General features: G+C 36.8%; 2 protein-coding genes across 2 annotated transcripts; one reads left to right on the forward strand and one right to left on the reverse strand.

Annotated features, from left to right (window-relative positions):
• The first annotated feature begins 6947 nt into the window (after positions 1–6947).
• LOC126800969 (uncharacterized) lies at positions 6948–10620 on the forward strand. Its single transcript, XM_050528399.1, has 5 exons — positions 6948–7497; positions 8169–8205; positions 8314–8550; positions 8628–8675; positions 9958–10620. The coding sequence occupies exons 1-5, from the start codon at positions 7196–7198 to the stop codon at positions 10441–10443; spliced, it is 1110 nt and encodes a 369-aa protein (XP_050384356.1). The 5' UTR covers positions 6948–7195; the 3' UTR covers positions 10444–10620.
• Positions 10621–11006: 386 nt separating this feature from the next.
• On the reverse strand, positions 11007–14080 carry LOC126799439 (glycerol-3-phosphate dehydrogenase [NAD(+)]). Its single transcript, XM_050526644.1, has 11 exons — positions 13702–14080; positions 13274–13350; positions 13106–13178; positions 12789–13006; positions 12587–12694; positions 12424–12487; positions 12312–12349; positions 12107–12227; positions 11978–12032; positions 11850–11898; positions 11007–11481 (listed from the first exon to the last, which is right to left on the reverse strand). The coding sequence occupies exons 1-11, from the start codon at positions 14012–14014 to the stop codon at positions 11332–11334; spliced, it is 1266 nt and encodes a 421-aa protein (XP_050382601.1). The 5' UTR covers positions 14015–14080; the 3' UTR covers positions 11007–11331.
• Between the last annotated feature and the right edge of the window lie 645 nt (positions 14081–14725).

The raw sequence follows: 14725 nt of genomic DNA on the forward strand, positions 1-14725 counted from the left end.
TAGGTATGATCTAACCAACTGAGAAAGAATTAACCAGTAGATCAAGTACAGCTCAAAAGAACAAGCACCACCTCCAGTAAAAACACAGAAGAAGGAACAAGGGAAAAGGATTGTGAGAACTATGGATAGAAAAGGGAGATGGGTAGTCTTTGAGATCTATGGGGTTGTGGAACGGTAAAGGAGGCTGGGATAATAGGGGAAGGAAGAGTTTCTAGTGAGAAGGCAGAGCTTCTCTCTCTTAAGGCATCACACTTCTCCTATGCTGTTTTCTTCTTATATGGATTCTTCATTGTTATTTAGAATGGCAAAATTATCGAGCACAACTCAACACAAAAATAAGAGCATACCTGATCGATCCATATCTATTGTAGGATAATCTGTTTCCATCATACACAATTAAAGTCAATAATTAGGGACCATAGGGCGAAAATTAAACAAATGGGGCAAAGATACAATGATGTACTGTAATCAACTGCAAGTCACCCTGATCTCTTCAGAATTTCGTGTTTACATCTCCAATCACACGGTACGCTTTTGTGTACAACTGAGAATTGGAGCGCTAATTGTCACGAATGACCAAAGACAATCAGGCTAACGGCATGGACGGTTCGTAGGTGTTTAAAATGTTAAACCGGAAAACAAAAATAAAGAGCCAAACGATAATAATAGGGTAAAAACAACAATTAAGAGCTTACCGTAAGTTGTGAATGTAATTCCGGTAAGACCTGCAAGTGACAATGTCAAAATCATAAAGTCAGTACCACAAGAATAAGAAATATGAATATCTAATGAAACATGAAGCTCTGACGAAACATGAACAATTGCGATGAATGTGAATCCATAATCTTATAAAAAGATATACTAAATTAGAGATGCATTCTGCAGCAGGGTCACGAACTTTGGATAGAGAAGTTGCCTACAACTAGATCACATGTATATAAAAATCTGCCTCATATGTTCTCTGATCATATAATAAAAAAACAAGTCTTCTTTTATCCAAGTACAAAGCAAGCAAATCTAAGAGAAGTTTAATAGAGGAATACCATCTGATCATATAATATAAAAACAAGTCTTCTGTTATCCAAGTACAAAGCAAGCGAATCTAAGAGAAGTTTAACAAAGGGATACTGTATGTAGCTGCATTTGTAACAACAGAGATCAAATATTACTATAACAAGAGCAAACATGAAATGTATAATAAGATATCAACAGCTGTAATGCAAAATTATCCATAATCCTATCAGAACAAAAAACCAAAACATAAAAAAGAAAAAGGAGAATCCAATTGTGGTGCTTTGGTTTGCTGGTGAGTATTTAAGGAGTAAATATTGATATGATGAGAATGGTTGGGGGACAAAACCAGTTCTATGAAGTAATCAAGACATCTCAGCCGGAACAAGCAAATCCTTGATTTGTTAAACAATTGAAGGCAGATGCGGAAGGGAACTTATTATGGGCTACTTCTGAGTAATTATACTCTTTCTTCCACTTCTGAACTCTTAACTAGCAAGCTATTGTAGGATAAACCTTGATAGTCTAAGCTTTAAGTTAGCATTAGCAGAAGCCTCTCTACACCTAACTGCCCTGATAAGGACAGGTGAACTTGATCCTAGAACACAGAATAGCGGAAAAAAAAAATACATTTTCCACAACACAGAGCACTATGGAGTTCCCACATGATACTTCTCAAAATAATTCAGTAGAAATCTGGAGCTTACCACCAAGAGGAGGGGCCATTCCGTAGTGATCTACAAGATCCAAAGAGAACATTGCATCAGTTTCAGAGTTGAATAGTGAATAGAGCAAAACGAATACGAATGTTTGCTACACAAAAGAAGTTGAATTTAGAAATGTACTCTTCGCAAGTCGAGACACAGGTTCTTTTGCTGGATCAGCACCTGTATCATAGCAACATTCTTAACTTAAAAAAAAAACCATAATAATCAAAAGTAGACATTTCTCAAATTACATGATAAGTAATCAACAGATTTGTTTACACACAAGTTCAAAAATAACTCGTGTAGTTGAAAAAAGTAGGAAATAAGAACATACCCTTCACATAGGGAGACACGGGTTGTTTTCTCGGCTTGGCGCCTGTACCACAGCAACATTGTTGAATGTGTTAAGTTAAGTAGAAATAAATATCAGTATAGTGAACACAAGATATCGAATAGCTTAAGTAGAGCAAATTCAAAAGGAGATGAGCTGCATAAAATTTAAATAGCTACCCACAACTTAGTTTATGTAAATATAAGACAGAGCCCCAGAAAATTTAACCCTAAACGATGTGAAGGAGCAGGAACGTTGAGCTTGCCACCTTTTTTTTCCATCTTTCGTAACCTTGCTTTCTCGACTTTCCTCCCTGTTGGTAGTAATTTTGACACACATACATGCATCACTGAATGACCGAATCAAATCGAAACAATATAAATATGTATGTATATATATATATATATTACCAAGATCCCAGGCGGATCGCTGGGGTTGGATTTGTTTTTTCCCTTTTCTGCCTATCATGGTTTCGCCCGCCGATGAGAGATGGGGAATCGAAACGAATCAGCCACCTGGATGGAGAACGAGCGCGGCTCCGAGGAGACGAGACGGCGCTGCGTTTATAGGTGATATTTAATTTATTTTTTAAAACACATATAATTAAGCAAGTATTAATTGTAACACATTTATGTTGGGAACAAAAAAACAATTATTTAAGTTTTGCATTCCCAAGGTTTACGACCAGAGAGAGGTCGAGAAATAAAAATTAAATTCTAAACACCCCAAAAATACATATACAAATAATGTGGCATGTGCCAATTCTAACACTTCAACTCATTCAATTTTCCGCTCAATTCCGTCGAGCTTTTCCGGTGAATCGAACAAAACCTAAGTACGTTTAGAAAAACATAACTGAAATAACAAAGAGGAATAGCAAAAGAGAGCGAGAGAGAATGAGAGACTTACATGTGTTACTGAAGAGTCAGGAGAGCTGGTCAGCCGGAGACGGAATTAGAAATAGAATTTCAGGAGTGATGACATCGTAAAAACATGTTTTTGATTCTCTATGAGGTCTTTTGTTTGCTGACGAAATGGTTAATGGATGGAACTCAATGTTTTTTAGAAAAAGAAAAGGACTTGTTCTTTCACAAATTCACACGTGTGTAGTTAGTTTCAAACGGTGCTTGCAATATTCTGTGGAAGAACTCAGGTATCTTCATTCTCATGCACACATGCATCGTGTGTGTGATACTTTTTTTTTTCCTCATGATCTATCATATGCAGATCATATATCATACATCTCATGGACTTTTATTTTATCAAAATTCATTGATTTGGTGATCTGCTATGGATTACCTTGTAGTACTATTATATTGACCAAAAAATGCCGGCATGATCTTTGAATCTATGAAAATGGTTTTCTTTCATCAAGTAATAACACTTCCAGCTCAATAGGAAATAATCGTCTTCGTATATCAAGAAAAGGAATGAATTTTCTTCCAGATTAAGAACATGAATACACACAATTCCTTAGAGTGAACAAAACTTAGAAAAAAAAAACAAAGAATATAAGTTTAGAACACATAGGCACCTATAGTGTGAAAAATCAGTCAGAGATTGTTCTTCATGACTCTCGATAGATTCTTCATCATGATTCTTGGTAAAGTATTCAAGGGAGCGAGAACAAAGCAACTTGTATTTGATGCATATGACTTCCTCAATTTGGTACTAAAAAAAGCATGACAAGATCCTTTATCCGGTATGGTCGCATCAAACATGAAAATTCTGGTCTGAAGTATGTCCCATAGGAGGATTTTGGTGCCTGAAATTCCATGAATGAAATTGTAGGGATACTTCCGATCATGAGGAGAAGACACATCCATAGACAACCAGCCATCCTGTATTGGTTCAAACACCTCGAATGACTCGCAGTCACACTGAAACAATCGTTTGTCAATATAAACTTGCCCAATTTTGGGGGCATTTCTGTTTGAAACAATCGCATGAATGATACTGATTGTTAGGCCAAATATAGTGAGAGATTCTCACTCTCCGTTGTAACTTACTTTAATGTATATGATTCTTTCTACCTATGGGAGATCCTTTAACAATTTGTAAGACCTTTGCATCACCTGAAAATGAATTCTTTTTTCATAATTTTCAAAGGGTTGGAGTATGTCTCACATCACATAGAACCCACAACTTCTTGTTCTTGAAAAACAATATTCATTCCTATTCTTGTTTTCAAATCATTCTCTTGTGCTGCTTTCATGTAATAGAGACTCGTAATACTATGTGAGATCTAGTCATAAAAAGAATTAAAAAAGAGTTGGGGAAAGATTAAAAAATCAACATGGAAATTAGTTACGCAAAAGCAACATTTCTTATTAATTGAAGAAGAGTACATTTGAGAAATGCAACAGCCAGGTCAGGGGTTTGGTTTAGTTGTAAAACTTATAGATGATATACAATTGTATTTTATTCACAGGAAAATAACCTTTAAACGCCCAATTATGTACAAGTTAATTATATATATTAGGCATTTGCAGAATATATGCAGCTTCAAAGAGACATGTCTCATCATCCCATCACAGTTACAGGGATAGATATAAAGGCAATGAGACCCACCATCCCTTTCATAATTCTTTGCTTCATTCCTGCTGATTTATTTGGTTGGTTTTATTAGAATTAGGATAGTAGTCAGTCATCTTCTACCTATGTGTTTAGTGCTTGTCTTCTTGTCCTGAATTTTGTATTTGAGTCATATTCCTCCTGAAATCCGGTCCTAAAGTTGTGGCTGATATCAATAATAATAAGTTGCATTAAGAGTAATAGAATTTGACCAAATGGCCATTTGGTATGTCATATGCATACTTCCCACTTCGATTCAGGAAGTTCCAGGATCCCAAAGATGAAGAAGTGCTGGCATGTTAGCTAAGCAGAGGGAAGCAAATTTGCCCATCTTGTGTTCATCATTCTAAACTCATGACATGTGTCTTTTTTCAACTCATAGTTAGATAATATTTGAGCAATTGGACACATGACATGAGTTTAAAAGAGTTTTTACAAATTGGGCAAATAGATGGTGGTCGACAAATTTGTTTCCTAATATGAGAACTTAAAATGAGCAACCTTTTTCATTTCTGCATATTCTACTGAAGAACTCAAAAATAATAATAAGGTCCATATTAGTATGTTTCTCAGGTGCATAGCTTCTTTGTGTGCATGTGCTTAGGTTTTTACCAACCATGAGCGAAAGCAGATTAACCAATCTAATACTAGCCTTTACTCTGTTCACCAAGAGTTGATTATGAGCTTGGCTTTTTCTGGAAAAGAATATGGCTAGTGGTGTAGACAATAACAAATTTCAATATAGGCTTGGAACTTCTGGGTTAGGCAATATGGTTTGTCAATATAATCTTGCACAATTTTGGAGCATTTCTGTTTGAAACAATCGTATGAATGATACTGATTGTTAGGCCAAATATAGTGAGTGATTCCCACTCTCCCTTGTAACTTACTTTAATGTACATAATTCTTTCTACCTATGGGAGATCCTTTAACAATTTTTAAGACTTTTGCATCACCTGAAAAGGAATTCTTTTTTCATAATTTTCAAAGAGTTGGAGTATGTCTCACATCACATAGAACCCACAACTTTTTGTTCGTGAAAAACAGTATTCATGCCTATTCTTGTTCCCAACTCATTCTTGTGCTGCTTTCATGTGATAGAGACTCCGAATACTATGTGAGATCTAGTCATAAAAAGAATTAAAAAGGAGTTGGGGAAAGATTAAGAATTAAACACTCATGAATCCACATTTTTATTAAATATTATGGTGTTATGTTTTCATCAAGTTTCAATTAATCCATATTTATGTGTTTATTTAAATTATACAGTAATTGGTAAAAATATAACACATTTAGTGTATGCAATCACTCTGTTTTTTTTCCTAAACAAAGTCGACCTGCTCATCCTGCAACTTCGTGACCCATAGTGGCATGTTTATAGTTAATTATGAACATTCAATCATTCATATATATTTTTGGGTTGGAATGGCTCTTGAAAATTCAAACCACAAGCAACTTTATCCACATGGTACCAAATAATTTTACCAAATTTTTCTTTGCATCTTCTTCTGTCAATTTCCCCATTTAGACCCTACAAATATGATAGCATGCAACAAAAGGCCCATGTTTAGGGATGCCAATAGGGAGGGTAGGATCAGGAGATTGAAAAACCATACCCATATCCAAGTCTGTTTGTATCTACGTACCCGCCCCGATTCCCGTAATAGGATACTGGGTATTCCCCTTACTCATATCTTTATGGATCAAGTTTCTATACCGGTTCAAATACCCGTTAATAGTAATTTATTTTAATATAAATTTTTTTAGTAAAGTACACAAAATATATAAGACTGAAATAAAAATCAAATATTATGATAAAATTATATCCTTATGTCAAAAATTATTGTACATGCAAATAATCACAAAATATATTTTGATATTTTTTAATTTATTTTAATTTATCTATTAACTTATTTGAGTGAATATATATTAATTAATTATATTAAATATATAATACATTATTGGATGGGTATGACCGTATGGGGATAGGGATCGAAATATCATCCATGCCCCTTATTCGTTTTTGCTAACCGAATAGCGGAATCCTCGTACCCGTTACCCGATTATACCTGAAACATTCCCCAATTAGGATCGAATACCCATAAGTACCCCGCCGGGTAATTTTGTCGTCCCAACCCATGGTCCATCCCTCTATCTGAACCTCAAGCTTTTCAATTCCCCCTCTCTGTGTTTCCCCCATCCCAAGTAACCCACTGTAAAAATCAAAAATCAAAAACCAAACCTTTTCTCTCCCTAAACTCTTAACCTCTCTCTCTCTCTCTCTTCCTCCTCTTATCAGTTCTCTCTTTCATTTTTGCCCACATTGAGCTTTTGGGTGAGCTTAACAGAGTAGAGCTTAGTAAAAATGAAAAAGAACCAAGTTCTATTCTTTATGATGCTCACTCCACTTTTTCTTTGCCATAAAGAATAAAGGTCCAATCTTCAGAGAGAAAAGGAGAGAGAAGGTTGGGGGATGTCGATCTGGGTTTACTAAGATCCCCACAACAACAACAACCCCATTTCAGTTAAACAAACCAGAAACACTCATCACTTGAGTGTTTTCCAGAAGCAAATGGGTGGGGTGACGTCATCAATGGCGGCCAAGTTCGCGTTTTTCCCGCCGAACCCGCCGTCGTATAAGCTGATCACGGACGAGCCGACGGGGCTGCTTCTGCTGAGCCCATTTCCGCACAGAGAGAACGTGGAGGTGATGAAGCTGCCGACTCGGAGAGGGACTGAGGTGGTGGCTATTTACATTAGGCACCCTTTGGCTACTTCAACTCTGCTTTACTCTCACGGCAACGCCGCCGATCTGGGTCAGATGTATGAGCTCTTCATCGAGCTCAGCATCCACTTGAGGGTTAATCTCATGGGGTAACTTCTACTACTAGTTCAAAGTTCACTGCTTTTATCTCAGTTTTTGGTAAAGTTTGATGCTTTATCTGAGTTTTGCTAAAGTTTGATGCTTTATTAGTTTTGGCATCTGGGTTTTATCAGATTGTTTGAACTCTATGTTGGGTTTATGAGTAGGTTGCTGTTTTTGGCATCTGGGTTTTTACTTCATTCTGTGGCTTTTGCCTTGTTTAAATTTTATGGTAATTGTGAATTTTTTCCTAATTTGATTTGCTAGAGAAAGTAGAATTTGGTGTATTTTTGGAAGTGTATAAGTTCTTCTAAGCTTCAAGGTATGATTTTTAAGTGAATTTAGTTGCGTGAATGATGGTGAGTTTGAGTCCAGTGATCTTCTACGTTTAATTTGATCTGTACTGAAAGTTTGGTTGCTTGATCTCCAGCGTCCTGGGTGTTTGGACAGTCTGGTTTAAAAATCATAATTATTGGTAGCTCACTTCTTTATGTGGTTTAGTTATTTGTTGTCCACCAACTTTGTGGCTGAAGCTCAGAATGGGTTGTGTAGTACTCATGTTGAGACAGAGTTGAGTTAATGCTTCTTAATGCCTAGCTATAAGATAGATGTTAATGGAAAATTTTACATTTCTGACTACTGAGAATATATGGGGCTTACATGTATCTGAAATGTGTTGCAGGTATGACTATTCAGGGTATGGACAATCATCTGGAAAGGTCAGTTGGAGATTTAAGCATTTATCTTTTCTATTGGAATTTGGACCTCATAAGCTTGTTTGATCACAATGCATCACGGAAGGCTCATGGTTTGATTTTCTGTTCCAGGCAAGTGAGCAGAATACGTACGCAGATATTGAAGCTGCATATAAGTGTCTTGAAGAAAGCTATGGTACTAAGCAGGAAGACATCATTCTCTATGGTCAATCTGTTGGAAGTGGCCCGACTTTGGATCTTGCTGCTCGGCTGCCTCAGTTAAGAGCTGTTGTCCTGCACAGTCCCATACTATCTGGTTTGAGAGTCATGTATCCTGTAAAGCGCACATACTGGTTCGACATTTATAAGGTAACACATTGCTTATCTATCTGGCGAGGTTATGACTTTAATGTAATTGTGTCCCTCATCTTGTCATTTGTGTGCAGAATATTGATAAAATTCCACTGGTCAGTTGTCCTGTTCTCATCATTCATGTAAGTAATTCTACTCCAAGTTCGTTCAACCTTGAAATTGCATTTATCATCAGTTCACCTCCATACTAAGTTTAGATTATGCATGAAAATCTGGCATAAGAACTTTCTTGGTTTTTCGTCTTTTGTGTCATCTAAGTTGCATAGCAGTTGAGCAGATTTATTTGCTGGTTGGTTGCTTTATCATTTGTGTAGTCAGTAAGTATATATAGATGGCTAACAATTACCTGCCAGCACAATGATTTGTTCTTCTGATTTACTCTAGAATGTAGAGTTCAACATGATATGAATAAACTTCACTTGGGGATAAGGGTTCGGTCTATTTGACAAATTAGATTTAAACATCATATTTTGAACGTATTTAGGTTATCTGTTTATCTTATCAGTCAGTATCATTACTCATTACGACATGCAAGTGGAGTTAGCAGATCAAATGGATTAACTTGAGCATATATTACTGTTTATTATGAGGGTATCTGACTCATGGTTTTAGACACTCCAACGAGATGCGTTACAAGACTCATTATAACATGAACAGGTTATTTGGTTTTAAAGGTTATCAAACCCATATGAGTGTAGGGACTCCTGGAAGCTAATCAATTCAATAAATAGTTTGTATGACCTACTTTCTCTGCTTCAAGGGGTTTATGCTCCTTTGTGAAGTAGCTACCCACCTTTTTCGGGTGGGGTTAGTTAGTATGACTTACTTTGATCTCAAAAGTTAACATAAAATGATGAAACTTAAATACTGAGAATATTTTAGACACTCCAAAGAGGCCTAGTGAGACTCAAGATAAGGTGAAAATTTTACTTTGGTTAACAAAATCCATCTCAATTTAGTACCAAATTCATGAATATTGTTTAGAGTCAGAAACAGCTTTCTGAAATGGCTAGGCATATGTATGGAGAATGGTGCTAGATGACAGTAGCCCTCGTGTGTTTTAAGATCTCAATCATCTCATGTATCTTCCAAATGTTCAATGGCAGATAACAGTGGTATGTGTATGATTATTGCATGTAGTTGCCTTTGCTTCAGTGCTTAGCTGAGAGGGGAATTTTAAAAAAAAAAAGTACTGTTGAATGAGTATCTCTTTGATCCTCTTCTGGTGTAACCTATATTTATAAAGTACCAAGCTGATCTTCCTCTTCATATTGCAGGGATTCTTTTTTTGCTTCAGAGATTCTAGATTGAGAAATAAAGAATACGAGTCTATTCAGTTCATTAGTCATTGTGAAACACCAAACATGTACAAACTATTCCTCACAGATTTTAATTTTCTTTTAGGGAACTGCGGATGAAGTAGTTGATTGCTCTCATGGCAAGCAACTTTGGGAGCTATGTAAAGAAAAGTACGAACCGCTATGGCTTAAAGGAGGCAACCACTGTAATTTAGAACTGTATCCTGAGTACATCAGGCATCTGAAGAAGTTCATATCAACTGTCGAGAAGTCTCCATCCCAAAGATACAGCTCTAGGAGAAGCACAGACCAGTTTGAGCAGCCTCGGAAGAGTACCGAAGTCTACGAAGTTTCTAGGAAGAGCACTGATCGAAGAGAGAAACCAAAGAAGAGTACCACTGATAGACCTGAGAAACTGAAAAACCAGTTCATTAGTGCTGATAAACTAGAAAAATTAAAAGTATCCTTTGACCACATGGACAGGTCTCGGAGAAGTGTGGACTGCCATGAGAAGTCCAGAAAAAGTGTTGATCACCAACTGGATAGAGCGCGGAAGAGTGTGGATAGATTGGATAGAATACGGTCTGGATAATTGGTGTTGTAAAGGGATATGCAGAATTCAAGCCTTGTCTGGTGTTGTGGGAAAAGTATTTGTTTTTTCTTCTTTTTCTTATAATTTATGGTGATCTTGCTGTGTAATTTGGCTTGTAGCAGTTATAACAACGATTGCATTGCATAAAATGAGAAGGGGTTTGGTATCATCACGGTATTTTTCTTGTGAATTTAACAGGGTTTTCCTTCCAGTTCCACTCTTGAGTTCTGAGTTCCAACTTCCAAGCAATTGAACTAAGCCTTTGATGTGAATACTAAATTTCTGCTTCACTACAAGCTTTACGGAAGCTGTATATATGAGTAACTACATAAACTTCTGACAAACACTCCAGCACAAACACTAAGGCACAAAACATTACAACGACAAAAATTGGTTGGAAACTACTATGGACAGAAAAGGTGACGTTATGGAATTTTACCAAATCAATAGCAATCTTTGTATAGTTGTATGAACGTTGCTGTCAAAGAACAACAAGCCAGGAGATACATGTTCTTATCCTGAACTAGACGGTGTTAAAGGATTTCAGTCTCTTGTCGTTTATATACTAGCTTGTATATGCTAGGACAATATACAACTTGGTGTTCATTACACATTCTGCACAAAATAAGAAGGAAATAGTGAACTGATAAACAAGACGGAATTGAAACTTCAGAGATTCATTTAACCAAAGTTTCTAACACATCCTGCAACGGATTTTTCCAAAAAAGAAAAAAAAAATCTGCAACGATATATTGTTGCATAAGCTGCTGTGTGAGACCCACATTCCAAAGTTTCACCTAAAGACTCCTTGGAGTCCTTGCTTTAGTCTAAGGAATATCACTTACGTCTACTTTCATGAACAACGACCAGGGTCGTGGAGGAACCTGGCTAATTAGGTGTGCGCTCACTGTGTTCCACTATGGCTGATGGAGGGAGAGTGCCAATGCAGATCTCGTGAACTGTTGCGAAAAGCGGGAAGAACTGTAACCACCCACGGTGGCTTAAAACTTCATAAACTTCTTTGGCAGTTGACACACCCTTCATATAAGAGAGGAACAGTCAAATATAATGATCAACAGAGTTAACTGTCAGGGAAAGGAATTTTGCAAATGATCTATATACTTTCAGTTCTTTTGAACTGTAGAACTGATGAAATGTGATATGTTTTTTGTAATTACATCTGAAAAAAATTATGATTCTTTTAATTATTCAGGAAGCAGCTTGTTGTGCATTCACAATACAAAAGCTTTTCCAACTTGCCACTACATACTATTAACAAGGTAACAAGAGCTTTCCAATTTCAAAAAAAAAGTAACAAGAGCTTATATATCTTTAATAATATCATTTTTGTTGTGCATTAGTTCAAAAAAATTGCAAGTAATTCCATGATACTTGTAAGTGTAAACCTGTAATTTTTGACCCTGCAGCATTTCAGCTTCAAGCTCATCAAACGATCTGCAAATGACAAGCACAAAGGTACTGAAATTACTACCATGTTCTTATAACTTTCACGTCCCAAGATGAGAAGCGTTACCTTTTCCCTCCATTCTTTGCGAAAGCTTCTGCAACTTTCCTGTTTCTTCCTCCCACTGCCATACAGAGTGAGGTTAAGTAAAAAGAAATAAAAGAATAAATAGGAGGAGAAATCCTCATGCTTCCTTACAGCAAGTTGTGATGAGATCAGCAACACCGCAGCTCTCAAAGAAGGTGCTGTCCTTGACAGATGAAAACAACATTTTGGAAAATGCCTTCATCTCTCTCAAACCAATTCTCATAATTGCAGCCTGGTTGTTCATACACGCATGCCAAAATGAGTAGAAAGGCGGTAAAGACCAGAGTTCAACAACCATACAGACATTTGAACTTACCTTGGTGTTATTTCCCATGTCCAAGCCATCCACGAAACCTGTTCCATAAATGATTAAGCTCTTTGTTCATCATTGAATTTTGACAAGGGAGAGATAACTAGTAGATACAAACCTGCTGCTATGGCCACAACATTTTTCAGAGTACCACATAGTTCTACGCCTTCCACATCTTGGACCTATAAGTCCATATAACCCAAGTTTGAATTTAATGCGTCTTCAATACTTATTATGTAGATTTAATAGCTAAATCCATGTTTATGATTAGCTGCACTCACAGGTGTGACTATGAAGTAGGATGTAGTAAAGAGTTGAACCCATTTCTCCGCAATCTCTTTGTTTTCTCTGTATCCAACTGTGGCTTCACTAAATTTCTCCACAGCAATCTACACAAGCAGTATCCAATTTCAGTAAAGGCTGGTGTACAATGATCCAGCATATGAAGCTATAAAAAATAGAGAGAAAAGTAGCATTAATAACCTCATTAGCTATGTTTGCTCCCATCAGAACACAGCAATTTACGCCCAATTGCTGAGTGATGAGATTAGAGATCATGCATGGGCCTTCCATCTTGACCTCCATTCCTTTAATAAGAGAAATAGCCTCCACATCCTCGCCTATCTTCCCTGCTAGTCTTTTGCATATACCTTCCATAAATTGATGTGGAGTAACAAACACCAGCATGTTTGCACCAGTCACTGCAACACTCCCCCATTAGAATCACTGAAAGTTTTCCCAAACTACCCAAAATAGTAACTTTGAAAACGCCACTAAAGCTTTTCTGAGATAATAAATACCTGCATTAACAAGGTCTGGGTCTGCAACAACATTTTTCCCAAGCTTTATGCCAGGCAGATACTTGACATTTTCCTATCACACAAAATGGTAAGAAGATTAAAATGAAATATACATATATATAATTCACATATAACATAAATCGTAACTCAAGATCAATGTTTTTTTACATTTCTTGTGTTGATGGCATCTGTGAGCTTCTCACCACTTGGCAATGTCTCCTCAAACACCCACATTCTCACTTCATCTGAAAATAACCCAAATTAAGAAAATGGAAACCCACTAAAATCTCCGAAACCCCCCAAAAGCCTAGACCAAAGCATATTATAAACTCAATTCAAATCACATTGGCTATTTTGAGTGTTCACAACTTAGAGCATCATAAATCTTCATTTCTTTTTTGAATGCTCACACTTACTTCCCAATAGGGTTTCCACCACAAGCTCCAAACTTCACACAAAAATAACACTCAATTCATTACACACTGAATCCTAGTGAAAAACACCATAAAGCCTCCAACTTTACAGTGCACACACAAACAATTCACAAACACCAACATTCCTGCATGCAAAGAAAGCCATCAAAACGTAATTTTTACCATGAAAAGAAGGAAGCCTAATGGTGTTGGAGGCAATGAGCTTAGCAGCCACACTACCCCAGTTGCCACTGCCCACAACTGTGATTCTGTTCTTGCGAGCAGGTGATCCATCATTGGAGGAGGTCTTGTGGGTCGTCACAGTAGCTGCTGCTGCTTCTTGTGGAGCCATTGCTGAAGAAGAAGAAGAGAGAAAACGAGAGAGAAATGAAGAAGAAGAAAAAGAAGAGTAAATGGGTAATGCATGGAAGAAGAGAGGGAGAGATGCAACACTATATAAGAGAGGAGAAGACACTCGTCGGGGCGGAGATGCCATACACGTTTCGGTACAAACGATGTGTCGTTGTGTATTCCCCGTTAAATCTGGCGATCTCCTCTATGACTGTTTAGACATTTCAGACTACGATATGACAGGTCAAAACTCTAAAAAGGGGTTATAGCGTGTGTTGTACTTGTCTTCATATCTATCAATCTATGTTTCTATTCCTTAGTCAAGTAGAGAAATATCATGGTGTGTTTTACATTTTTACTTGCATGGATTAACCCTCCTAAATCCTCGTTCTGCCTTCCTTGATCCCTCCTTGATGTTTTAGCAAGGTGATTATAGTTAGTGCCTATCTCATTTTTTGTTAGGTTTGGTCCAAGCTATGATGAGTGTTCTTCGCTAAGAACAAAGAATTGGATTAGATGATATTACAGTTTGGAATCTCGTTGATTTGATTTGTGATTTAGATTATGGAGTTGATACACGAGGAATAATCGGTCCAAAAACAAATTAGGAAGGAAATGTGAAACGGTGAAACCAACCGGCCCCTTTGCCCGTCTTCGATAATAGCCTCCTCATTTGGAGGAATACTGATAACCTAACTTGACTATTCTTGTGGCAATGAATGGTCCAAGATATGACAGACGATTTCATTCCCATTTTCGAAATACTCTTGCATTTTAAGGGAATTTCCACGTAGAATGTGCGACTTATATTGACTTTGTATTTCTATTGCATTATCTTAAGATAAAAAACGCATTT

Source organism: Argentina anserina, chromosome 6 (assembly GCF_933775445.1).
Source record: "Argentina anserina chromosome 6, drPotAnse1.1, whole genome shotgun sequence".
Taxonomy (NCBI): Eukaryota; Viridiplantae; Streptophyta; class Magnoliopsida; order Rosales; family Rosaceae; genus Argentina; species Argentina anserina.